The following is a 27907-nucleotide window of genomic DNA, read 5'->3' as shown; positions in this document are numbered from 1 at the left end:
TAAATCCGGCTGTAGTTCACACACTGAGCGCACACCTCACAGGAAACGTGACACACTGTATCCCACACAGAAGCTTTTCTCTTTGAAAACTGTAACCGGAAGTTGTGGTATATTGTTACCGTGACCGCGCGCGACTTGTTGTTAGGCGCTTCATTCACGTTTAACGACCGTGAGCAGCGGAGGAATGGACGAGAAAGAAGAAGATGTGGGTGAGCATGTTCAAAGGGAGCAGAGAGCTGCTTTTGTTCCAGCGCTCTGCTCCTCTTCAGCTCTTTGTGGTCTTTAAAGTTGTCAGGAGCGTCTGCAGGCTGAGAGCTCAAAACGCTCATGATTACCCGGACCTCTGCACACTACACACACTCACCAGTCTGCTCATTATCAGGGTTTGAAGATGTACTTGGACAACTCACGATAATCCAAATCTTACAGTATTATCGCGATAAAAGTAGAAAACAAATTACAAAACAAAACAATGCATCGTGTCTGATTCGTGTAAAAGTTTTACTGGGACAGGAAAAAAGTAAACAGGAGCACTGGGAGTGTTGGGGAGGAGAGAGGTGGAAAAGCCAGAGGCTTCCTTTCTGCTGCAGCGTTGGTGTCCGTCTGTAGAGAGGTGCGCCCCTACTGTACTCCAAAATCCCAACCACATGGTGCTCGACATGGATGACACTGTGTGCTGATTGGCTGATAAGTGGGCAGAACAGGGAAGTGAGAGACAGTGGAGTTAACCAGCAACGGGAGAAGAAAGATCTCAGATAAAAAGAACACACAGCAGGATGGCTGACAGCGGCTTTCGTTTGAACAACCAGCTTCACTCCAGCTGACTGATGGTCCATCAGCAGCTCAAGCAGCACATATTTCTGACACTACCTCCATCAATGACGGATGCGGACAGTCCAATGCTGCCCAAGGACAGCCCATAACCTCCCATAAATGACTCGTATCTATTGGCTTGATAGATGATTGAGCTTGAAAGGATGTGCAGCAGGTGAGGGTGATAACAGACTGAGCGTGTTGAAGAAAATCAGGAGGGAAGATAGTAAATTTGGAAGTGTTAGTAAAACTCTGAATTAATAAGGAGGAAGTGAGGGCAGCTATGAAGAAAAAGAAGAGTGGAAGGGTGGTTGGTCCATACAACATACCTGCAGAGGTATGGAGATGTAGGAGAGAGGGCAGAAACAGAAAGTTTCTGTTATTCTAATTTAAAGTATTTAAGTGCTTTAAATTAGAATATGTTGTGACACGGTAATAGACTGTTCTGTGGACGGTTCTAAAACTAGATGAACTTCAGCCTCCAGTTGGAGAAGACAACTCCCTTTACAGGTGCTGATAACGCCAAGGGCACAAAACAGCGTGGTATGATCAGTTTGTAACTTCCTCCCTCTTCCTTGGAATACATAAAGCAGTGGGAGCACCACTTCTGTTTCAGAACGCTCATCACTGTGAACCTGTGATGTTTTGGTGTCTGGGATTACATCAGGATCTGAGCCCCTTCTTGTTCGCAGTGATGATGGACAGGCTGACAGATGGAGTCAGGCAAATTAAAGAATTAAATAAATAAAAATAAATATGGTCATATTTAAATTTTTAATTACTTCAGGTTGTTGTGTCAGATTACCACATGGACCTTTAGATTAGGTTTTGGATTAGATGTTGATGTTGCTGTGTGTCGCAGCTATAAAATGTTACTGGCGCATGTTGTTGTGCCATCAAACTATTTGCACGAGTATGACACTGTTATCATATGTATAGGGCCCGTGGTCATAACCATACATCCATGATAACACTGTTAAAAAAGACACAAAGTATCAAAAGTGAAAGTTCTAAAATACAAAAATAAATGTAGTAAATGCAGGAAATTAGGAAACTAAACTGCTTTTCATCAAAGGGTTTAAAATTAAAAATCATGTAAGGATGGTCATAAAAACAAAGAAAGATCTGTCATTATTATAACCATCGAAAAAGTGTTGTTTTTCTTGCTCCTACGTGACTACCAACGACTGCAGCAAAGGTCACGGGGACCTGCCTTCTCTCTAATGGCCAGCAGGGGGCGACTCTTTGGTTTGGACATTCCTGTCTGCCATATTGGATGTGATGCCATGAGCTTTGACATTGTCCTCACACATTGTTTACATATGAATTATCACCGTTTTTCATGCTAATGAATCTTTTTTTATTACTTTCCTACTGTTAAAAGTCCGCTTGTTCACTGTAGCTGTTTTATACTACGTTACCCATGATGCACCTCGGTATCTGTACTTCCGGTTGGGAACGTGTTCAGCGCAGCGCTGCACAGATGAGAGGTGTGTCGGAGGAGTAACGTATTAACGTGCATTCGGTGTGAGTTAATACTGCGTGCGTGCTTACCATATGACCACACACACACATACCCATATACACACTCACACCCCCGTTACCTGCATGTGAATACTGTAATGCCGACCTACCAACGCTGTACATCCTGTTGATGTCATCTGCCACCTCTTTGGTAAAGTTATTTGAACTACATCACTGTGGAGTACCATTCCTTCTGACCGAGGACGACTCAGTTGAAGCGTGATCGGCAATCAGTGCAAACATACATTACAAGTGGTCCTTCGAGCCGGATTCGCCTTGGCTGAGTTAATGAGATGGCAAACCCTCAGGATAGAGGTGCATCGAGTAGCCCCCGTCCAACGCGGGAGAAGAAACTTCCAGGACATCTGGTGGACTATGAGCACAACTTAACTGAGCCATCTAGCGCTCCAAGTAGTTCAAGCAGCTCCGACTATGAAGAGGATGAGAGATGGCAGAAGATGGAATCAGTTTGGAGCAGTGTCCTCCAACACATGACTCAACTGCAAGTGTCTATGGAGGAAACTCGTGGGACATTACTGAAGCGGGTGGAGCGTTTGGAGCAAGCTTCTAAACCTGACAGTCCTCTTCCCCCAGAAACAGGAGCGTTAGAACAACCCCAACATATTTCCTCCATAACAGAAGTTGCACCACTACAACCTAGCAATGAGGTGTTACATGACACCACAACACCGGCGAACATGCCGACGCCAGTGGAAACATCTGCTCCATCACCTCCCCGTTAAGCGAGCCTTCACATTCAGCCAGTGCTGCACCCTGCCACTTATGTAGCTGCATCGACGCCACTCAGGAGACCTGGGCGATGCACTGCTGAGCCCTTCTCATATCAGCGATCGGAACATCAGCTCCTGATAAACAGGCCAGGCCAGGTGCAGCTATTACATTCTGCATCCCCAGCTGATCAGCCACTACAACATGCTCATCTTTCAGTGCACCAGCTATCACAGGCTGTGGACCCAATGAGTCTGCAGCAGATGTCACATCCCGCTGCTCCTGTCTTCCAAGTCAGACATCCAGCTAATCCTGTGTACTTGCAGCAACCTTCACGTCCACCAGCGCCTGTGACCCAGCCATCACAGTGGACAGAAGCTCATCGCCCTGTGCCCACCATACTGCATCCTGAAGCTGTGCCTGATCCAGCTGGCAAGTACTATGTTCCTTATCCCTCAGGCAGTCACTATTCACATCTTCCTCTGCTGAACACCATAATCCGCAGGTTGCCACAACTTACCCAGCAGGAACGCCTCTACCAAACCTGATGGAGATGATGGTGGCGTCTTCATATGGCATCCCAAAGCCTAAGCTGGTGATCTTCCGGTCGGGGAGAGAGAGTGACTTCGCCTTATTAAAGAAAGGGCTGGACAGCACCTTAGGGCCACATTCACATCTGGGAGAAGAGTACAAGTATCAGGTCCTACTAGATCATCTCGAGCATCCCAGCGCCCTACAGGTAGCCAAGCGCTACATTCACGACCGCACTCCCTACACTAGTGCAATGAGGGCGCTAGAGCAGAGGTATGGACAGCCAAGGCAGTTAGTCCAAAGTGAGCTTAGCACCATATTAAACGGCCCCCCTATTAGAGCCGGAGACTCTCAAGCTATTGAGGACCTCTCCCTGTCGGTGTCCAGCCTGGTCGGGCTTCTCAGTACCATGGATGAAGTAGCAGCCAGCGAGCTTCATTGTGGTTCACATGTGGACAGACTGCTTACCAAGCTCCCTCCGCCATACAGGGACAACTTCATCGAGTACTGTATCACCCGGGGGATCATCCGCAGTGGCAGCAGCCGAACATACAATATGTACGACTTCTCAGAATGGCTCGAACGGAAATCCCAAGTCCTTCAGCTATCCAGACAAGCCTCTCAAATGCCCCCGGACAAGCCACGTCCAGAGAAGAACCTACTCAAAGCCTCAGCAGGGCTCAAGCCACACAACAGATCTGCCTCCATCTACTACGGCCCAAATCTAGCCCAAGCCAAGCTAAACCAGGAGGGAGAATCTACAGCTCCAGATCCGACAATCCAACCTAAGAAGAAACAGAAGTTCAAACCTTATTGTCCATACTGCGAAGGGACAGAGCATTATCTGAATGGCTGTGATGGATTCAAAAGACTATACCTCAAAGCTATGGCTACCTGGATTACCGAGAAGGCCAAATGCTGGCGCTGTGGCCGTAAACATTCTCCAGAGCAGTGTACTCTGAAGAAGCCGTGCAGCACCTGTGGTGACCAGCATTTGTCGGTGCTCCATGACCTGGTTGAGGCCAAGAAGCGTGACCCTAACATACTAACTGTGAGTACTAGTATGGTCTACCTAGACTATTCAAGTCACTCAGGTCGTGTTATGCTTAAGGTAGTACCAATCCAACTACATCATGGGAGCAAATCACTGGATACATTTGCTGTGCTCGATGACGGCTCAGAGAAGACTGTTGTGCTTCCAGCGGCAGTTACATCTCTAGGTTTGGAACAGGAGGAAGCAACACTCTCACTGAGAACTATCCGTCGAGATGTAATCCAGATGAAGGGAGGCTTTCTCTCATTTCAGGTGTCACCAAGGGCTAAGCCCAAAGTGAGGTACAAAGTAACACATGCCTTCACAGCCCAACAACTGAGCCTAGCTACTCAGTCATGTCCAGCTGAACAGCTAAAGAAGAAGTATCTTCACTTACAGAAAGTCCAGATTGAGGGATTTAACCAGATCCAACCTTTGGTGCTGATTGGCTCAGATAACGCTCATCTCATCACCCCTGTCCGCCCCGTCCTTCGGGGGTCGTCCAAAGGGCCAGTAGCTATCTGCACCAAGCTCGGATGGGCCATCCAGGGGCCGGCCAGTAGTATGCCTACATCTGAGGGGGACCTGCAGTGCCTGAACATGTGCCTTTCTCCTGCAGAGGCCGTGCATCAAGATGTGAAGCGTTTGTGGCAACTAGATGCTCCCCCCTACAGGACAGAGAAGGAGGTCACACGGTCAAAGGAGGACTTTCCACGGATGTGTGTCTCTCCTGAAGCAGTAAAAGGCCTCCTCAGATCCACCGAACGTAAGCTGGCCAAGAATCCTGATCTGACCCTCACATACAGCCAGTGATCAGTGATCGGCAATCAGTGCAAACATACATTACACCTACTGATCTGGATAGAAGTTTACGGTACGTTATGAAGAATGTTATCCCATTTATATAACCTGTACTTCATCAGTTACTGTACTTAGTAACCAGTTGGCCCAACACAGCTGTAGGAGCCATATGAGTTTTTCTTGTTTTTGGATTACAAGGGTTGGTTTAGATCAGGGGTCCACGAGGGCCGGTGTCCCTGCAGGTTTTAGATGTGTCCTTGTTCCACCACAGCTGATTTCAATGGATAAATTACCTTCTTAACATGTCTTGAAGTTCTCCAGAGGCCTGGTAATGAACTAATCACTCATGTGATTCAGGTGTGCTGACCCAGGGTGAGATCTAAAACCTGCAGGGGCACCGGCCCTCGTGGACTGGGATCGGGGACCCCTGGTTTAGATGCACACTCTGTATTGGTGCATGGTTTTGAGGCGTGACTCATGGGTGTGTTTTAGATGATAAATATGGTTGCACACACCTGTTCACCACACCTGATGTTGCTGAGCAGAAAGGTAGGGTCAGCATGAGGGGAAACCTTCTGTTGACTGCAGCTTGATGTATAGCAGGGGTGGGCGTGATGAGGTGTAGACCCCAACTGGTCTCCTTGTTATAACTACTAGTCAAGCCATAGTAAAAGCCTGACGTGAGCCTTCAAAATAAAGGTTTTTCATCTGTGCTGTAGCCCAGCGGTCTCCAACCTTTTTTGCGCCACGGACCGGTTTATGCCCGACAATATTTCCACGGACCGGCCTTTAAGGTGTTGCGGATAAATACAACAAAATAAAACTAGTACCGGTACCGAAAAAAATAAGATTTATTCATAACACACGTGAAAAGACCCAGGAAAACCGAGTTAACGATAAAAACGATAACAAAATAACGCTGAAAACTGATAAAAACCCTGAAAACCATACATTTCACACCTGAGCCTCAACTCTCGCGGCCCGGTACCAAACGCCTCACGGACCTGTACCGGTCCGAGGCCCGGGGGTTGGGGACCGCTGCTGTAGCCAACATGCTTTGAAAGGCAAACTTTTATTTTGAAGGTGAACCCTCCCTTGCACTGACTGGTCTCTTAGTGGATGCGAGTGATTTTTTATCAGTGTACTTCACAGTGACCGACATCAACCTCCAGCAACCACTTTCAGTCGGATGGGGAGTACGTGTTTTTTCTTGTTAGATGGTTGCAGATGGTCTCTATTGCTGCTTATTGACCTGCAGTTATCAAGACGTCCTACCTACCCAGGAGTCTGGCAACAAGGCATAGGTTGCACAGCCAGTATAGTAACTGAATGCTTTTGGCATTTAACTGGAGAAAACGTCCAAGTTTTTGAAGCTTGTTTTGCGTCTCTAGTTTGGCTAACATTCTGCCACTTCAATGTGACAACATGTAAAATATGACCAGGCAAAAGGTTTTGGTCACAGCCTTGGTCAGGCATCATTAAACGAGCTGTAATAATGGAGCCTTTCAATCTGTGTGTGGGAGGTGTCGGATGGTGTGAGGAGGCCACGCTGAGCGGCGCCGTGTCACGAGACGCGCAGTGATTACGTCTCGGTGTTTATCTCACTCTGAGTGAGTTCATCTGTCTGCCAAAACCAGTTTCACTTTATCAGATTTACGAACCTAAACAAATTTTAATGAACCAAGCCGAACTGGTGAGCACGCGCAGTGTGGTATTCACATAGCTGAAGATAAACACGAGCTTCAGATCATTTAAATGATCATTAAAACACCAAATAAAGCATGTAGTAACTTTACTTTTGGTTCTGTGTGTGTTTCTGCACCAAAGACAGATTGACTGTTTGTTAAACGTCGCCCTGAGACCAGCTGTGTGTCTTTGACGGACGATGTCACACTGGGAGCGTTTGGAAGTGGAGCGTAAAGCATTTATCGCCTCTGAAGAGTTCATTACCAGAGCTCATTATTTAGGCCTGCAACATTGTAACAGTTTAAACCGTATACGACAGACAGTAGGGAAAATCAGAGGAGCTTAATGAATGATTTATTTAAATGCTGCTAATGAATTCTGTTTTAAGGGTCTAACTGAGGAACCATCGCAGCTCCAGTCAACAGTAAATTTGTCTATTAAATTAAATGATCTGGAGTTAAAGCAGACTTTTAGAAACTGAGCTTCAGAGAAAGAAAAGGAGACGAAGGGGCTTTGGATGCATTGTCCAGCTAAAGCCTCAGTAATAAGTTGGCTTTGTTTTCACATTCCTTCTCCCCCTCTCTGACTCTATTTTTATTTTTCTCTCTCCTGCCTCCATCACCCTCCCTCCATCCTCCCTCCCTGAGAGCGTTCTCACACACCGAGACCATCTCAGCCCAGATCTTTTCGTGGCGGGAAACACCTTCTCGCTGATATTTTTATCCCTCAGCCAGAGGTATTGTGTACCGCTCGCCACGAGCTCGCTGCCTCTGTATTTTTATCTGGAAGCAAACCCGGCTCGTGAAAAACACTCAGAGCTGTTGGGTTGCTGACAAAGTGTTTGTGTCGGGCGACATCGTGACGCACATGTTAAATGGCTGCACGGTGCCGTGGAAGTGGTTTAATCGCATCTATTGTGTAAAAATATGCTATTTGTGCTTCTCATGGGGGTTATTATTGGTTATTATACTACCAAATACCATAAAAACTAACTTTAGCTGTGAACAGTAAATCTGAAAAACAGATGTTTAATTGGCTCCGTGTTTATAGATTTGTCTGTGTTTATGTCTCTGCTGATTTATTGTTGTCCTATAAAAATGTAATTCTCTGTAGATCAACTTTAATTGATGAGATTTTTGAATTTTTGAATTTTTGAATTAATTTTCCCCGTGGGAAAATTACTCTCTCTGCATATGACCCATTCACTCAGTGAAGCAGTGGGCAGCCACTAAGGCGCAGCGGGGAGCAGTGTGTAGGGATTCAAACCCCCGACCTCCTGATCATGGGGTGACCGCTCTACCTGCTGAGCTATCCCTGCCCCCATCAATAGAAAACTGAGAATTCACATTCATAGTTTACTGATCTGCATTATTTAATGAACTTTGCATGTGTCATGAAGTTGTGTCATGTACAACATGAGTCCTTAATCAGTCGACTAAAAGGTTTGTTAGACTTTAAAACATTTAGACAGGAAAAGGAAGAGCTCTGTGATCGTGTGGTTCACCTGTAAGAGTGAAACCATCACTTTGAGCTGAGATGTGCTGCTGTGACGCTTCCACATCTCTGTGCTCGTCTGTGGCTCCATATCTTGCACACAGCATGTGTGACTGTACAGTCAACAGCTGTGGCCATAATTAAGAATATAAAGTGGGCCAAATTTAGCCCGAGAGCCTTAATTTTGCGGCGTCATTTAGCTGAGCGTGCAGTTCACATATCCTAATGTGCATGAATCTGTTTAATAGTCACAGCTGTCAGGTCAGTAATAAGGGCACAAATGTATTACTGATGAGAATAAATCAGAGTTTTCTGTGCTGAGTTCAAATGAGACGGTTTATTCAGAGAGACCTGTTTTTGAATCAGAGTTGATTCTACCTGAGGCTTTATGCACTGTTTAGGTTACTGATACTGAGGAACTGTGTAGAGTGAAGACAAACACTGAAGGGAATCACTAGATGTCCCGAGTCGGTGTGTTGACAGAAATTAAAGTGATCCGTTCAAAGCCAGGAAAAGATTAGCAAACCAGGCTGTGTTCAGATGGTGTTCATAGTGAAGCTGCTAGTTTGTCCTAACTTGCTTAAACTGTAGGAGGGAGACTTATTCCCATCAGCCCCTTTGTTTCTGTTAGATAATGCTGATGTGCACAGCTGTGTGTTGAAATGGCACAGCTGCGTCTCAGTCGTTTCAGTCGTTTCATGGGCCGAAGCAGCTAAACTCTGTTATTCAGATGTTTTTGGTACAATTTGATTTCTATAGTGAGAAAAACCACGACTACACATGAGACAGATGCAGGCAGCAGTCTGAACACAAGGTTCAGACAGGAAGAGAGCCAGAGAGTAATAATAACTAATGATTACATACAGAGTGAAAAAAGGAGTGAAGAAGAAACACCCAGTGCATCATGGGAATCCAGCCTACGTCTATTGCAGCATAACTACCCATATGGAAAAGAAATAGTAAAAACTTACATGATTTACTCATGAAAGTGGCCACTTTCTCATTACTTTCATACATAGTTTTAGTAAGTATCCAAAACATACAAGTTTCATTATATAATTTTTCAAGGGATCTTATATTTGTTTTCACTCTTGTATGCTTTTCATACAAGTTTCATACAAGACAGATACAAACTTTATAAGATTTATAAATATATCTTTTCCATATGGGTAAGGGAGGATTCAGGGTCACCTGGTCCAGCCCTAACTATATGCTTTAGCAAAAAGGAAAGTTTGAAGCCTAATCTTGAAAGTAGAGATAGTGTCTGTCTCCTGAATCCAAACTGGAAGCTGGTTCCACAGAAGAGGGGCCTGAAAACTGAAGGCTCTGCCTCCCATTCTACTTTTAAATACTCTAGGAACAACAAGTAGGCCTGCAGAGCGAGAGCGAAGTGCTCTGATAGGGTGATATGGTACTACAAGGTCATTAAGATAAGATGGGGCCTGATTATTCAATTATTCAATTTCACACCTGTGTCCAGTTTCCCCATTATCCCAGTCTGTTAAACGTTTCCAGATTCACTGGATTTAAACTGAAGCCCTCCAACACAAAGCCTTTGCAGGCTCACTGACCTGCTCTGTGAAGCTGCAGCATCACTGCAGAGTCACAGATTTTGTAGCTGTTTCTACATTTTCTTCTGTTTTTGGTAGCACTTCATAATACAGAGCTCAGCTTGTAAGTTCTGTACGTTTCCTCAGGGAAAAGGACCACGAGGAGTTGCTGTGTTATCGACTATTCTAACTTCACAATATGTTTTGGGGAAGGAAGGAATATTCCCAATAATTAGTTTTCCACGTTGTGCTTCCTCGTTGCCTTTGTCCTCCTTCCTGTCAGCTGAAATTTGAGTTTTAATGTATTAGCAGGACCGTTTCGTCACGTTCTCCCACCGATGGCTCTACGAACAGATGAACAGAATAAACTTTCTGGGATCATTTGTGGGTGTGAGCAATACAAAAATCTGAATTATGACATTTATTTTCTATTTCAATTAAAATCTATTTTAAAAGCAGCAGCAGACTGTAATAAATGATGTAAGTGACACTGCTTTAAACAGACAGCTCAGGAGGTGTGCGCCTCCATCCTCGTGTCTTTGAAACAGTTCAGACACTGATTGATCTTTAATCTGATTTGGTGGAGCCGGTCAGTCCAGCCTGTATCATTGAGATGTCTGCTGGAGTTCTGTGGAGGATTTTACCATCACATTTGTTGGGAGCTGGTCTAAGCTCCCACAATTATGAAACCCCATCTTATAAACTTCCGTGAAGGATTTTTAAGCCTTTCTTTATCCTGAACTTTCACAAAGAGAACTTTCTGAATAGTATTTCCTGTCTCACTGGTACCTGAAGCCAATCTCCCCCAACACTGCATCGCTCTAATGTTTTAATTGTTTGTGATAGACTGGCCTCTAACAGGAATGTGACTGCAAAGACAGAAGTGCACCAGTGTGCACACTCTTGCTGTAAAACCATAGAAGTGCATCCATCTGATGTACTGGCAGTGGAATAATGAGTTGGTGTGTAAATATTTATAGTGATATTTAATAATGCTCGTGTGAGCTGTTTCCTGAGGCTGGACCAGTTTCCTGACAGCCTCTGCTAAAGAATGCATCCTCCTTTCCTGCCACGCGGACAGAAACACTGGCCACTCCCTCGCAGCATGTTGCTTATTTTTACTCGAGCGCTCCACAGTCCAGAGCTTTAATCCAAAAACAGGCTTAGATCATTAACAGGTGATCAGTCAGTGAAGCAAACTCTAAAGGCTTAAATAGAAGTGTACCGAAACAATCCCTGACGATCTACGTACACTTGAGGAACTCACTGACTGCTTGGAAACAGGTGTGACTAGAACAACACAGGTGAGACTAATCAGGTTAGAGCACAATTATCAAGAACCTGAAGACACCAAAGCAGAGAAGTAAACTGGCACCAGAATTTATGTCTGGCATAAAACCTCCCAACTCAAACATCACCACCACGGGACTTTCAGGAGACAGGCAGTAACTCTGGGAGAGCTGGGCGGGGTTGTAGAAGGCCTTCAACCCATCAGCAGGATGAACACTGCAAGAGCTATAAAACGACCTGCAGCAGGCTGCTGGGGTGAATCAGTAACAGCCTTCATGAGGGCCTCATGTCCTCTAGCAGGCCCTGTGCTCGCTGCCCACCACTGTGGAGCCCAATGGCCTTTGCCATAGAATACCAGAATTAGCAGGTCTGCCACTGTGCTTCTCAGAGATGAGAGCAGCTTCACCCAGAGCACAGGTGACAGACGTGAAATGCTTTAGAGAAGCCGTGGAGAATGTTATGCTGCCTGTAACATCGCTCAGCACGAGCGGTTTGGTGGTTAGCATATCCATGGAGGGACGTCTACAGGCCAGGCCTCGTACAGGCCACTGTACGAGGCCACACTGCTGCACTGGGTCCTGGCTTCCTGCTTGTGACCAACAATGCTGCAGGCAGCTCCTGGTGAATAAACACTTGATACCATCAGTCCCATGCTAGAGAACAGTAGAACACAGTAGAAGCAGAACTCTTCTGGCACTTGTGGTGTGCAAGGACACCATCCATCGTCTCATTAAGAGCATGCTCTGACGTTGTGGGGCATGCGACATATCATGTGGTATCAAAATGGCAACAGAGGAGTCGCCCCCTGCTGGCCATTAGAAAAAATGCAGGGGCGGGGGCACCTAGACCCGGTTTGTAGAGTACGCTTGGGGAGTGTGATCGTGTGTACAGCGTCTCTTTATGTCTGTCTCCACGTTGGTTGAGTGTGGAGTAAGTGCATATGAGAGCATGAGGGTGGGAATGGATGTTTGTATCTGTGTGTGCCTGTATGTCTGTGTCTATATGTCAGGTTGGGTGTCAGGCGCCACCTCTCTGGGGACATCTCAGGCCCTCCAAGGTTTGGAGGCCTATCTCCCCCTACCACCACTTCCCCTGCCAGTGGCGGACCCCCTCAGACATCGGTGCGTTGGTGGTTCTTTGTGTCCGGGGATGGGCGTCCAGGTACACACCGGCTCACTCCTTGGCGGCCGCTTATCGGGGCCTGGGGCTCGCTCGGGCCACTTCGGAGGTGGGGTGCCCCCGGCCTCTCGGCCTGGGGCTCGGTCACTCAGGCGCAGCTGGCTGCCGGCGGAGCTCACGGGCGCGTCACTGCAACTCCCCCTGGCTTCTGCTCCGCGGCTGCTGAGTGAGCCCTCATCTGGGACTCTCCTCAGCTCTTTCTGGGACAGTGGCGCGGCTGCCCCTCTGTTGGTCTTCCTTGGTCTCGTGTTCTGGGGGCCTCTGGATGTCTGGAGTTTTGATCTCCTCCATACCTGCTTCATGCCCTGGAGGACGGGGCTGTGGCCCCCCCACACCCTCTAGCAGATCATTACATGAAGGAACCTTTTAAAAAAAAACAAGCGCGTCCATGCTCACAGGTGTACACACGGGTGATCACACCCACAAACTACACCCTTTTTGGCTCCTACCTCAAAGCACACTGTGTTCTGTTGATCTTATGTGCTGCACAATAATGTTTAATATTTAGTATTTACTGTCATATTCCCATATATCATTGTGATGTTGTTTATTCTATTACTCTTGTTGTCTTCTGCTTGCTTTCTTTTTTCTTTCTCAGCAGGTGACCCAGGTGATTGATATATGCATTTTTTTTTCTCTGCCCGTTCTGTTGGTTTTTGTCTTTTGCCCTTCTCCCCCGTCCCTCTTCTCAGCTGTTTCTCTTTCCCTCTTTCTTTCTCCCCTTCTTTCCCCCAGTCAAGTCTGTCCCGTATTCAGTAAGTGAAAATAAAATAAACAATAAAAGGTGAATCAAATGGACCATTATGGCAAGGCTGGGATGGTCAGTTTGGTAAAGTAAATCCGTTGGGCATCTTTCTTCGCCTTTAGACAATAATTCTGATGCAAAAGAGCCAAACGGGACAGGCCAAAAAAATAAATAAATAAATAAAAGAAAAAAAAAAAGCAGGTTTATGACACTTTTCAGACCTGATTTTTCCATGATTTCTACTCAAACTGTGACTTTACCACAGAAACAATCTTTTCTTCCCATCTTTTCAGGTACATTCGATCCAAACATACCAGAGGAGGGACCATCAGCGCCACCTCCTGGCTGGCTGGATGATATTCATGGGTATCAGGGCCTCAAAGGAGGAGGTGAGCCTTCTGTTCTACTCTGAGGTTTCTGTACACCAACACCACCTTCATTGCCTTTGTTTTTGTGTTTCTGTTCATGCGTTTGTCCAGATGACGATAACCCGCTGTACCCACCGCCCCCTGCCTACAATCCCCAACCTGAACAAAACAGAAGCACATCAGTGCCCGACGTCAGGTAACTCCTGCAGGTCATCTTTTTATTAAAGGCTTTGCAGATGATTCTTTGCTTTATCTCAGCCAAAATAGTCGCTCGACAAACAAATGAAGGCCCGGTGGGATGAAAGATATTTTTCTCCAGGGTCCCTTCGGTGTCAGAGGATGTAGCCAGAGATGCTCTGCTCAAATTTGTGGAATCCAAATGGAATTACAGCTCCAAACCTGCCAGGAACCTCACCTTCAAAGATCTGCAGCCCATCACAGTGTACAGGGTAGGTCTCATACCTGTGGCTTTATGTTTCCCAAAACTAACTCACACCAACATGACATCTGCAAGAAAACTGCTAATGATTTTAACTTCACTCATTAAAACAGTTTAACAACAACGATGCCTTTAAGAATGAATCATTGACCATAGAGAAATGAAAATGGTACATCTGATAACAAGGGGGAATAACAAAGTCTGGCTTTGATTTGTGTTGGGATGTGGAGCTTTAGAAATAAGACTCAATTAAATTGAACAACAGAGCAAAAACAGAGTTCAGATGTGACTGATGGCGTGTGTTAACCTCCTGGAATTAGCAGTTTAAGTGCCCCCTCCCACACGTGTTTCAGTAATTAGATATCAGTATAAGGGTGGAGGAGTGTAGAAATCTAATAAGTGTAAATAATACAAGAGCATCTGCCAGTAATGCAATAAAAATGATCATAAAATAACATAATAAACATTTAATATACTTAAGACATGGTGGTGAAGATGGCTCTCAACTTTTCTGTAAAAGAGCTACTTGACAATTTTAGACCTCAGGTGTAACATCCACCCACCCATCCATGCATCCATCCATGCATCCATGCATCCATGCATCCATCCATCCATCCACCCACCCACCCACCCATCCATCCATCCACCCACCCACCCACCCATCCATGCATCCATCCATCCATCCATCCACCCACCCACCCACCCACCCATCCATCCATCCATGCATCCATGCATCCATCCATCCATCCATCCACCCACCCACCCACCCACCCATCCATCCATCCACCCACCCACCCACCCATCCATGCATCCATCCATCCATCCATCCACCCACCCACCCACCCACCCATCCAGCCATCCATCCATGCATCCATGCATCCATCCATCCACCCACCCACCCACCCACCCACCCATCCATCCATCCATCCATCCATCCATCCATGCATGCATCCATGGTTGCTGGGGGCGACTGGAGGTTATCTCAGCTGTCATAGTGGGAGAGTATCCTAATGCAGTGGTCCCCACGGACCGATTTAATGTCAGACACGGACCGGCCTTTAAGGTTTTGCAGATAAATACAACAAAATAAAATGATAGGACCGAGACAAAAACTGTGGCATTTTGTAAATATAACAATAAACATGAGTTCACTGTGTAATTGTGTAACTTTATTAGCAGCGTCCTCCTGAAATGCACCAACAACACTGAGAGTAACGTCTGCCTCTCTGCCCCTTAATGCTCTCTGGTTGCTATGGTAACGTGTAAACATTTCTTTCAAAATAAGACACACAACTACAACACGGGGAAAGACCCAGGGAAACCGAGTTAACGTTATCTCTCACAGCTCGGTACCGGCCTGTGGCCCGGTGGTTGGGGATGGCTGTCCTAATGCATTTCTGTTTAATCTCCTGAGACCTGAACTCTTTCATGGCACTTTTAATTTCGCTTTGTTCTTTGGGCTGATTGGAACCTGATGAATGTAAAAGCAAAGAATTACGTGATTTATTTTTTTTACCTGATTTTTGTTTCTGAGAAAAATGGGATCCACATATGAGGACATTCGCTTTAAATTTCAATAGAACAGTGACAGTACAACATCCTCGTAAGTGCACATCAGGCCCTTGTAGAGCAAAACTGAATATTTTGGTCTAAACAACCCAAAATGTGATGTCCACATATGTGGACGCCAGGTCCTAGGAAGTTAAAGAGGAGCTATTCTGCTCAGTTCCAGGTTCATGTTTTTATTATTTGCTCAGCTTAGAGCAGCTTTGCATGAACCCTGAGGTCCTCTTCTGTGTGAAACAAGCTGCTTTAGCTCCTCCCTGTTTAAGACAACTCCTCCTGATTGGCTGGCTGCCATAAACAGAAGGTTTAAACAGCAGGTGGTTGGAGCTGTACACCTAAGATAACATGACCATATTAGGATGACATCATACAGAGCCAGGGGTAGAAAAAACTCCTGGCTCTGAGCTTTTGGCTCACAGAGAGTGCCTGCACAGAAACCAGCCTCATTATCAGAAACTTTGATCATTGAACGTCCGCCTCTGAAACAGGAAATAAAGAACAACACCAAAGCTCCATGTTAAATGAGTCGGTGCTGTTCAACTTTAACGGAGTTTGATGTAAGGAAGCAAAGCTTGTCCAGGATCCACGGCAGCTTTAACAGCTCACAGCAAACATGATTTTAAAGCTTTTTAAGTTTCTCTTTAAAACCCAGTTTACTTGGTTTTGAATCCAAAGTGCTGCCAGTGTTTCCAGTCTGCCTCCTTTTCTTTCTGCAGTATCGACTGGAGACCTACACCGAGACCAGAGCCAGCGCCTGGCAGTTTGAGCCCTACAACGGTAAAAACAATTCCTCACATGATGTGTTTCCTGCATGAACAACAGGATTAGATCCACGTCTGTCACGATACAAAGGCAAGAGACCAGCGAAATGCAGAAACCCTGCGACTGCTGGCTGTATAACTAACTGCTGGAGTCCAGTAGGTGGTGGTAATGCAGCAGCTGACTACTCACCTAATCCAAGTTTCTTTATAGTTCCTGTTCTTCCTGTTTAAAGGCAGTTCCTCTTACATGCAGGGATTTTTTTAAGGTGGTGGAGTAATTTCCCGAACCTGATTCCTGTGCTGGAAGCAGACAGAGTTCCTCTAACGGTTCTTAGTTCCTGGGAAAAGTTCTCGAGGTGGGAAAGCAGCAGAAACCTGAAAACTTTCAGTTTGTTATCATTTCATCTTGTTGTTTCACCTCCTGTTGTATCTGTCAGAAGTATTGATTCGGGGGGAAAACACATCAGAAAAGCTCAAACTTGATGATTAAAATCTAAAGTGGAGAAATGTGGTGACACAGGATCAATCGGCTGAGAGTGAGGAGCGGTCGGTCACACGAGGCGGGATAACTCTTCATCAGTTATGTTGTCCTGGTGTGAAACAGGTCAGACGGTGGACGGTCCTCAGTACGGTATGAGCCCCGCGCCGTGGGACATCCCGGTGTCGCTGCCTCAGAGATACACCGACAAGGTGGAGAAGATCCGAGTGCCGCACTCGTCGTTCGTGAAGGTGCGGCTCTGCGCCTCTTAGTCTTTTTTCAGCTTCCTGAGCTGCTGTTTTATCACAGTAACACAAATTTGTGTTCCAGGTGTGTCACAAGTGCAAAGGCTGCGGGAGAACTCGCTGCACCGCCTGCTTCGGCCGAGGCCAGGTCCGGCTTTTAAAGCGTTTCATATTTTATTAAATTAACAGAACAAGTAGAAATGGGAGAACGTTCACGATTCGCTTCCAGCTTTAACTGCGAATTATGACACATGAAAAATATCTGCTGGTTGTTGATTTTTATCTCACTTATTTTCTGTTTGTTCATCTCTGCTTAAGATAAAACAGAAACTCTGAATGTTCAGACACATCCATCATAGTTTAAAATGATCAAACATAGTTTGCAGTGAATATGAATCTTTTTAATCTGTTCTTCTCGTTCTGCAGAAGCGCTGCACGTTCTGCCACGGCCGCGGTCGTATCAGGAACAAGCACTGCACTTCCTGTCATGGCAGAGGTCGAAAGAGGTGAGAGCCCAGTCTGCTGCTTTTCTGCCTCTTTCTCACTAAAATGTGCAGATGATCAGGGACAGCTAACAAAAGCACTTTGTGCTGCGACACACGTCTCTGCTTATCGGAGGCACGATTTCGTGTCAACCTGTAAAAGTCTGAGCTGCTTTCCCTGGACTGAGGGGAGACGTGATGATGATGAAGAGCAGGCAGGAAGTGAGTGTTGATCCAGAAAGATGTCCAGCAGGAACTGAGGACTCCAGTGGAGGGATAACTGTAACATACATGGGAGGTGTGGCAGTCAGGAGGCCGTTGGAGGCCACGCCTCCCCGAGGGTGTACTGTGCCTTTGACACAAACTGAGAGAGAGAGGGGAAGGGATGGTGAGGGTCATGTTTGTTGCTACGATGCAGCATCCGTGGATGAGCCTGCAGGATACAGGACCAAAGAAAGTCCACCATCTCGAGGCGTCTGAAGGAGAACCTCCTGGTGCTTGATCATGCAACAAGCCTGTTCACAGATTTTTGGCCAAACCCAAACAGTCTGACCTCCCTGTGATTTCATCGTCCTCCCTAAATGAAGTTGACATGATGAATCGGGAGCAGGGAGAGCACACAGATGGAGCTGCACGGAGCCTGCAGGCAGCCGTTGCAGCTCTGCTCTCTTTGTTTTTCACGCTGTCTCTGACTCTGCTGTCGGTCTCTCGCTCCTGAAGGTGTTTGAGCTGCCACAGCCACGGCTACAAGACCTGCTCCGTTTGTCTCGGCAGCCAAAACCTGCTGCATTTCATCCAGCTCACAGTGACGTGGTATCAAAATCACTCAAAATGTTCCCACGGCCCTCCGTATGACATCACTGCTTCAGCCGTTTGTGTTTATTTTTTAAATGTGTAGGAAGAACAACGTCAGTGAGTTCATTCCCGACCGCCAGCCCGACTTTCCTGACAGGAAGTTCGAGAAGGTGTCGGGAGACGCTTTCTTCGTCGATGAGAGTTTGCTGGTAACACATTTATTTTTCTTTCTTTCATTTGTGTGTTGGATCCACACCGGCTGCTTCCTCTGTCCTGCTGTGGGAGAGAGTGCAACCACACACCTGGATGTTTGGTCAGCGTGTGGATGAATATGAACTATATGAATGCATTTATAATAATACAGACTTCCTGCTGCTGCCAGGTGTATCCTATCCAGGGTTTCCCGGATCAGGAGATCTGTGAGGTTTCAACAAAACTGATTAACGAACACCTCGAGCGCTTCACCGCCACCAGCCGCATCCTGCAGCAGGTACAGATACGCGCACGCGGCCCTCTCGGCCGATCTCAGACACCTTCTTTGAGGTTTGTTGCTCTGTGTCGACTCTGAGCGTCCGATCTCCCTCCTCAGCGTCAGAGCATCGAGCTGGTGCCCCTCACTCATGCCTATTACACCTACAGCGGGAAAGACTACAGCTTCTTCGTCTACGGGCGGGAGAACAAAGTGTTTACCTCCAAATATCCCTCTGCATGTTCCATCCTGTAGGCAGCACGGTATCGATATTTAATCCCACGACCCATATAACCATTTTTGTTTTGTATGTTTACTTAAGAATCTCTGTTTATGATCAAAGCTCAGCTTATTTTTGACAGGATTCACCTCCAAATCACAGGGAGCCAAACTTTTAAGATAAGTGGCCCCAAAGCCGTCGCAGGTGTCGGTTCAGTTAAACATGTTGATGGATTTTCACTAGAAAAGTTTCCATATATCCGCAGATAAACTTTGTTATGCATGTTAGTTATTTTAACCATGAATCAGTATGAATTATACCTCTTTCTCTAATCTGCTATAATCCACCCACTGTGTGTGTGTGTGTGCCCTAACATCTACTTCCTGTTTACCAACCTGGTTATTTCCTGTTGCTGCTGGTGCTTTCTTTGTGGCATTCAGTGCTAAATGCTTTTGTTCAGTACATCATCAGGTCAGATCACAACCTGGAGTTTAGTTGTTTATATGTTCAGTCTTCAGACGTCCTGCAGTCACGCTCAGGGTTTATTCTCTTATTTTCTGCACGAACCTCATTTTACTGCTTTAAACACCTGAAGTTGCTGCTTTTGGTCTCAGATGCAGTCAGACTCGTTGCCACACTGTTACTCTCGTTACTGTTAGTACGAGTGCACTTACAGCGTCAGGTTCGACTCGAGATCTTTCTTGGTAATTCTCATTGAGTGATGTTTTTAAAGAAAAGTGATTAAGTGAGAAAATAACTGGCAGAATAATCAATACTGAAAGTCATTGTTAGAAGGAGCACCGCCCAGAACATCACAGAACACGAATGACCAAAGATTTTTAACCTTTCTGGACGTTTCATTTTGGTGTCTCGCTCTCAGTCTCTCTGTGATTGGTTTTGGTTTCTCTGATGGTTTTTTTGCATATTTTTGTCTCTTTGTGATTTCAGTCTGTTTTTTTGTGTGTGGTCATCTTTTTTTATGTTTTTGTCATTATCAATACCCTTGTTGAAATATTTAGTCACGTTTATTCAGTTTCTCGTTATTTTCATATTTTTTTCTTTGGATTTTTCCATATTTGTCATCATTTTTTTTGTCTTTGTTGTAATTTTTAGCTTCTACTTTAAGTCTCTTTATTGGTGTTTTGAGTGTTTTCAGTCTTTTAGCTGAGCTCGGTTCAGGTTCAGGGTCTTCCTGCCTCCTTTCTTCAGCCTGTCCAATCATCCATCCAACGGTCCAGGTCTTGTTAGGCGAATAATTACAGGGATGGAATCGCTGTTATATAAATATGAATGATGGACTTCAATAGTAAAGTGTAAAGTTTTGCTTGATGGATAAACATCATTGAATTTAATCTGGTTGAGGATTTTTCTGGAGCTGTAAGGTGATTCGGTGCAGGTTCAGCGGGTCGAGCAGGCGACCCGTGTGTCGTACGGCTGTTGCCTTAAAGTTGTTTTTTTTTTTAAGTCTACATGTAAAAGAAGAGACGAATCTTCTTCGGGGCAGAAAATGAACTCCAGGCCAAATTCCTGGAAGATTAAGTGCAGCAGTTTACTGCCAGCGATGATAAAATGCAGCTTCCTGTCTGAAGCAGTTTGAACCTGCTTGTCAATTTCTAATGATGTCATTAGTAGGGACTGTTCATACGTTTTCCCCTTACAGCTTCTGTAAAACCCGTCCAGTGTTTGGACATTTTTCCTGAAGTGACACAGAAAACATGTCTCATGCTGTATTTAACATTTGTACATCCCTACAGACTCTCATGTGTACAGCTAAAATAACATTTTGATATCTTTTATTGTTTTAAAAACTATAAATCACCTGCCGATGTTTGCAGTAAAGTTATCACACAAATAAAAATGTTTTTATCGTTACCCTGTGGTGTCTGTGCAGTCCCTGAACTAGAAAACCACCAGCTTGGATCCAAAAACATGTTTTATTGAAATTATTTATAAATGTTTTGGTATTTTATATTTTTAGAGTCAGATTCCTGCTCAAGAACTGAAGGTAAAATCACGTGGCTACAAACGGTTAAACATTGATGCATTTTATTGATCCGTTTTAGATTTGAAGCGTCAGGGCGGGAAACCGGCTGCACGAGAGGTATAAAGATCCGACATCTAAACATAAAACTGGAGAAAATGTCGTTTTTATTTCTGTGCTGATAAAATAACACCACAAGAGGGCGCTGCAGCGTGTCAGCCCAGGTGTGTTTACTGACACCGTGTGCTGTGGGAAAAACCACGATCCAAGGTTGACGGGTGAAAAAATGTGACATGCGTGCTGGAAAATATTTTAACTCTGGCAGAGATTTATTTATAATATATTTAAGTGTTTAAACTAGTGTTTATGGCTTTAAGTTTCATTTTTGTGTCATTTTAAGTCTTTAAGTCTGTTGTCCCTCTTTGTTGACGCCAAATCATTTTTAATTCAACCAAACCCTGAGTTTGTTTGTCTCTGTCCGTTTTTTGTTGGGTTTTTGAGTCTTTCTTAATGTTTTTGACTCATTTTGCATTTTTTCCTCTAACTGGCCTCCTTGGGCTCATTGTTCCTGTCTCATAAAGCCTCTTCAGACTGAGCTCGTGGACCGGGGGCCTTGGCCCTGTGTAATCTAGTGTGATAGCCAGAGGGGTGTGATTCATGGTGGCAGATATTAACTGAATTCTGGGAAAGAAATACTTTTTGCTGCATATTGCAAGTTATTAATTTTATTTTAAAGCTCGAACAGTATCTTTTCTAAAAACCGGATTTGCCATTATGTAGTTCTGCACTTTTATTGCTTTTCTTGTTGTTTAGAGTTTTGAAGCCGTTTGCTTTTCTTTCCGGTCAGTTTGCGTCTGTTTGTATTAATATTGCGTCGTATTTATTTTAGAATATTAAAGTGTTTTTGGTTGTTTTGAGAATTTATCTCTGTGTTTTTACTGGCTTGTGTCGTTGCGTTGTTTTCAGTGCATCAGTAATTAAACCCCTTCAGGCGCTGCCCGTCAGTGTGGATGGCAGATAAAAACCACAGACTCCAATCACTGTGAAATGTGGACGTCGGACGTTCCGAGTTGCACGTGAAGGCAGCACGTTCAGGGCGGGTGGGTTGAGGGTGCCGGAGTGGCTCAGCCTCCAGCCCGCACGCGCTCAGTGTGTTTATAACGTGTGAAGCCTTCAGGTGACCCGTCCGGTACCCGCTGCATCACCACCGGGATCTGCGGCGGCTCTGCGGAAGCGGAATAAAGTGAGACGGAGACAGATCCACGCACACAGAGAGACTTCTGCTCGGTGAGTTTGTGAAAGTTTCATTCTGCGTGTGGATGCGCTGCTGCTGTCTCAGGAGGAAAGATTTTTTTAAGTGTGTGTTTTTAATTTTTACTGTTCTTATGATTTATTCCTGATGCATCGGTGACGTGTTTGGTCCACAGAGGACACGTGTGTTAAGAGGAGACTCATCCTCCCGTGTCTCCGCTCAGGAGGTTTGTGGGAAGTTTCCAGCAGATTTTAAGCTGATGAAAAGGTTTAATTTAATCTCATTCAGTCCCGGCAGGACTAACGACACCCGTTTAGAAGGTACAGTTCTGCTTATATAAATATCTTCTGGTGATGTGAGGAATCCTTGATGGGGAGGTTTCAGGCTGGGCACTGTGGAGGAGTTGTGCTGGTGCCTGAGGTGGCCTTAGTGCCCACAGAGGAAGAGTATTTTTGTCACTGGGGAAGTTTATAGGGTTTTGTTGGCATTTTGGTGGCAGCTGAGGAGGATCCAGGGAATTTTCATGGTCAGCGAGGACACCCCGTCTTGTGTCTTTGTTGGAGCTTTGGCCACTGAGGGTTGCAGAGTAGGAGCTACAGCCCATCATACAGGTTCGATGTGTCTTCTGGATGACTTTGCAAAGTGTAAAAATTGCAGACATAATTTATGGACTCTTCACTTTATTTTTACTAAGAAAGAGAGAATTTTAAGCCCGAGGCAGAGTTACTGCAGACTGAAAGTGGAAAAACTGAGACATGTTGTTGAAACTTCTTATTTCTGCTCAGCAGGCTGTTCTCCACCTGCTGGATGACTCATTACATATGAATGAGCTTCTCTTTACACTTAAAAACATCATTTAATGTCCATGAATTAACATGAGTGTGACAGCTCTGAGTTAGAAGCTTTTAGGGCTAAACTAAAGGAGCCCACAGGAGTTTTTCATGGACATTCGAGCTGTGAGTGGCCCTGTGAGCATGTTTGAGGCACCTGCAGCCGAGGCTGTTAGAGGCAGAACCACAGAAGGATCTGACGGTACAGTGGCTCCGTGTCTCTGCCGTGGGTAAACCTCCCCCCATTGTCCCGGCCTTTCCTGTTATGGACTTCACCCCCTCCTCTGCTGTACAGTGTGACCGTGGGGCTGCTGCTTCCTGTCCTCTGTGTGTGTTTGTTGTTTCCTGGCTGCTTTGTGTCATTGTGTCGCCTCTCAAACTGCAGCGCTGCTGCTGTGCAGATATCAGACACCTGTGTGCTCTGCGTGGGAGCTCGCTCAGACACATGACCTGCAGCGTGTCAGTGACAGACTGAAAACGCGACATTTCAGTTTTCTGGTTTTTATATTCTGTCCTGAAACGATGTGATTAGAGAAAATGATCTGTTCACTATTTTGTTTTTTTGTGCATTAAAATGCAAAAATTCTCTGATGTGTTGATTTGAGTGTTTTCTGCTTCGTTTGGTCGTCGGACTCTTTGCTGTGGGAACTCGGTGTTTGTCTGGCTTCCACAATAAGACGTCATCAGCTCATTCTACTGAGTCACCTATTCATTCCTTATTTATACCAATAGAGTCGGTCCTGAAACCAAATCAAACTGAAGGTGAATAATTCTCAGCAACAATAAATCCGAATAGACCCAACGATCATTGGACCTTAAGCAAACATGCAGACTGACCACCGACCAGAAGAGGAAACAGCTGCATGATAATCTGTTAATGAACTTAATTAAGAAGCTGAACATCACAAGGCTTTGCTCTGCAACAGGTAAGTCACCTGCAGAGACCTCAAAACCCCCAAAGTCCTCAGTGATGATGGGACGCAAGCGCTGACCTTTGTCCAAAGTTTTCAGGGGGACAGAGAGAATCAGGGGACAAAAAACTATTTGGACTTTTTTCTAGAAAAGGTTTAATAACTATCCCCCAAAAATCAAATCAAGTTCGGGTTTCTTTTGTGGGCCACGAGTCTGAGGTGACCAGAACAACACAAAAACTGGTGGAGACGGATGCAGGGCTGAAGGAAGACGTGCACTGGCTTTGGTGTCCTTCTAGTTTCCAGTGTTTTAATGCATTTCCTTCACTCCTTCATATTTTTAAAAGAGGCTGACATTGAGATTAGTTGGGGGATTAAACTGTGAAGACTCTTGACTTCAGAAGGAAGAAATCTAAGTGGCCTAAAAATGAGCACAAATAACTTGTTTCTGCAAAATTAATTGGTTTAATTTAAAGGAAACTTGAGGAAGAGCCCTTTAAATCTGCAGGTTCGCTGAATCTGTGAAGCTCCTGAGTGGAGCCCGTTGAAGCTACTTGACTCCCTCTCGGTCAGGAGAGGGTTTTACTCTGTTTGTATCAAGCTGGCTGCTGAGTGAAAGGAGAGAAAACGAGGAAAAGCTCATGTCAGCGTGAGGCGTGGAGGAAAACTGACAGCAGGTTTTGGCCCAGAGATGGAGATCGGCGAGCACGCAGCGGGCTTTTTGCTCGTGTTCTTAAAAGCCGAGTCAAGCTCCATGAGTTGAATCAACAACGGCTCCTGATAAGTCTTATCTGATGGCTGCCGGCCAAAGAGCAGTGAAGTTCAAAGCTGGGCTGCAGCACTTAGGAAGAGCCTCACTTTCACTCGTGGTTGGAGTTTTTTGTTTTCGTCAGTCTGGAACATTTAAAATGAGCAGCAGAGAAACATCCAGAGACAAACAGGCAGACGCACTGATCCCAGCGGGCACTCGAATGACAAAGCAAGATGTCATCCGTGCACGTTACAGCACAGCGTGGAGAGCAGAGGAGAAAATCACAGTATTAGTGCAACCTGCAGCTGGTTAGTGAAAGTTACACATGTCAGGCTGCTGGGGGCTGAGTCAGCATCACCCAGAACTGAAACAGCACTTATTCCAGACTGTCCTGTCCTCAAATATCCTGAATTTATCTCTCTTACAGTTTGTTGAACTTTAAACATAATTAAAATGAAAAAAGTCCGAAAAGGCGAGGCCGAACTCTGACCTCAGGTAGCTGCCAACACGCGCGGAGACAAAGACGACCATTAATAATCCTTCCACAGGGTGACCTCCAGAAACCTGTTTAGAAATGAGAAAACAACATGAAGGGTTTCATCCTGCATGGATGCTTCTTTCTGTTGCCTCTAACTTTTCCACGTCTGGGAATCATGTGAGCAGATCTTCTTGCTTTCACGGCGTGACAGGATGCAGCGTCCTGCGCTCTTGCTGCTGGACTGAAGGTGTAATCTGTCAAAGCATCCGTGCTGCGCGGTGCTTTCCGTGGTTGAAGCGGGCGTTCCGATCCTTTCTGTGTTTGATGCGCTTTGCAGCATCCCAGATGGATTCCTGGAATGTGCTTCTCGTTCTCCATGGATGTAACGCTCTGATTCAATCCAGCTGATCCCGTCTGAACTTCAGGTCTGTTTTCCATTCTGCTCTTTGTGGCTTTGATACCGACTGCCTTCATATGACCCAGGAGTGTGTCGGCTGCTGGGCGGCAGGACGGCTGCTTCAGACTCCCCGAGGAAGAACTTCTTTGGATCAGTGGAGATGCTGAAAATCAGTTTCTGATCCATCAGGTAGGTGTGTGTGTGTGTGTGTGTGTGTGTGTGTGTGTGTGTGTGTGTGTGTGTGTGTGTGTGTGTGTGTGCTTTTGTACATGCTGGTGTGTGTACTGTTGCACTGAGGCTGCCTCGCTGCAGTTTGGTATCAGCGTCTGTGCTCCTGAGCCTGCGGTGGGAACAAACTCATCAAAGCTGCACCAGGTGTCCTCCTCCCTGCATTATATCCCTCCTGCGTCTCCTCATTACCTGCAAAGTGTTCTTTACTTTTGGTGCTGAAAGTTTCATGTGGATCTCCTGAACGTCTAAAGTTCAAAGGACTCAAAAACGCTGGAGCAAAATGACTCGAGTTAAAGAGTTAAAGAGTCAAAGAGCGCCAAAGCTCAACTTTGAGGGCCTGAAAGGCAAAAATATACAAAATATACATGGTAATATGTTTCACATGGCTTCGTTCAACAAAATAGTAAATTTATTGTATGCAAAATAAATCTGCTGCTCCCGAGGGAGGCAGGTGGGACGTTTCTCAGATGTGGGATAATCCACATGTGTATTTGCTGTACTTGTAGCTACATTATGTTTAATGTTTTGGCTGCTGTATCAGAGGAATTTGGGGGCTAAATAAAGTTTATCTTCTCCTAAATTGTCCGAGAACCTGAGGGACTAAGAGGGAGTTTCCATCCACATTTCTCAGCACTCCTGATGCTTCTGTCTTATTTTTCCCTGCGATAACGTCAACGTGTCCTCTGAGGATGGAAAAAGTTTACGAGCCACGTAGCGAAAAGGCAACGTCGCTCATCCAGACTCGACGCGCGATGTCAGCTCCTCCATTAAAAGTGATGGAAAGTCTCCTTTTGTCCGCGGCCCGGCTCGGCCTCAAAGAACCAGACTCACCGGCCCTCGAGTCCTAACTCACTGTAACGGCCCACGTTAGTCTTCATCCCGAGGGGGGAGGTGATGAGATGTTTATGCACGGAGCAGGTCGAAGGTCAAATGAAAGCTTTGTGTAGATTTGCATTTTGTTATCGTGCAGTTGTGTTTGCAAATTAGAAAGTCTGTCTGTGCCAGTCAAAGTGTGAGCGCACACACATAATTATTATAGTTATTTATTATTATTTAAAGTGATTTAATGAGTCATATTTACCTGGAGACTGACTTCAGCTTTAAGTAAACTCAATATTTCTGCAGTTTTGACTTCGATGTGTCAAAAGAAGCAAATTAAAGATTTAATCTTTGGCTCCAGGAACTCGAGAACCTGTCGCTGTTCATGTGGACGAGAACTGGGGCGGCGATTAATCATAAAGCAGACAGAGGGCAGCTCCTTGTGTAACGTACACGAGTCATGCAGGAATATTATTTCTTAATCAGACGGATGATAAAGCAACATGAAGTGTTACACCCTGATCCAGCTGCACTCGCTCTGCTAATGAATGAAATAAGTGACATGAATTTTTCTCTCTTATTGTACTTTATTAAAGAAGTCCAAGCTTCCCACCGCGTGGCCTCCATGGACCCACGCGCACGAAGTCCTGTCCGCACTTTATGTCTGTATTTGTCGCTGAGCTGTAGTTTGATTATTCCCAAAGCAAGAGTCGGAATGATCCCATAAAGTTCCCTGATCAGGTTTTCATTCGTTTGTGCCAATCCCAGCAGCTCCTGATGTTTGTGTCACCGGCCGTCCTAACGAGGTGTTTCTGACGTCTGTCTCTGCAGCGGCCTCCACGTCTGTGCAGCGCCGGCTGGATTCTTTCTTTCTGTTGTAGTTCTGCTTAAAAGTAGTAGTTCTGACTTTCCATTTCTCCTCACCTTTATCACTTTTCTTTCTTTTATATTTTTCTGCCCCGCCCTGGTTAGTTTTGCCTGTGCTGTCTCACCTCTGACAACTCCAGGCCTCGAGGGCCGGTGTCCTGCAGGTTTTAGATCTCACCTTGGGTCAACACA

At 45.5% G+C, this 27907-nt stretch overlaps 2 protein-coding genes across 5 annotated transcripts in view; both read left to right on the top strand.

Moving 5' to 3' along the window:
- The first annotated feature begins 95 nt into the window (after positions 1-95).
- Positions 96-20679, top strand: LOC146670645 (protein SSUH2 homolog). Of its 3 annotated transcripts, XM_085407662.1 has the most exons (12): positions 96-209; positions 13669-13764; positions 13855-13939; positions 14063-14192; positions 16465-16525; positions 17114-17238; positions 17318-17380; positions 17659-17738; positions 18435-18527; positions 18613-18718; positions 18892-18999; positions 19099-20679. In XM_085407662.1, the coding sequence occupies exons 1-12, from the start codon at positions 185-187 to the stop codon at positions 19231-19233; spliced, it is 1107 nt and encodes a 368-aa protein (XP_085263788.1). In that variant the 5' UTR covers positions 96-184; the 3' UTR covers positions 19234-20679. The 3 variants fall into 3 exon arrangements, with proteins under 3 accessions (XP_085263788.1, XP_085263789.1, XP_085263787.1); XM_085407661.1 differs by lacking the exon at positions 96-209 and having other exon boundaries at positions 13398-13764; XM_085407663.1 differs by lacking the exons at positions 96-209; positions 18435-18527 and having other exon boundaries at positions 13396-13764.
- A 1584-nt stretch (positions 20680-22263) lies between these two features.
- LOC146670644 (semaphorin-3D) overlaps positions 22264-27907 on the top strand; it is a 102454-nt gene continuing 96810 nt past the window's right edge. The window contains exon 1 of one of the 2 annotated variants that reach the window (XM_085407660.1): positions 22264-22466. The gene's annotated coding sequence lies outside the window, so the exon portion shown is untranslated. The remainder of the gene's footprint in view (positions 22467-27907) is intronic. The other variant, XM_085407658.1, reaches the window with a different exon arrangement.

This window comes from Rhamphochromis longiceps, linkage group LG5 (assembly GCF_057381845.1).
Source record: "Rhamphochromis longiceps isolate RC_006_pf linkage group LG5, R_longiceps_female_GT1.1, whole genome shotgun sequence".
In the NCBI taxonomy this organism is placed as follows: Eukaryota; Metazoa; Chordata; class Actinopteri; order Cichliformes; family Cichlidae; genus Rhamphochromis; species Rhamphochromis longiceps.
Note: the sequence above shows the minus strand (reverse complement) of the source record. Positions and strands in the feature narration are given on the sequence as shown.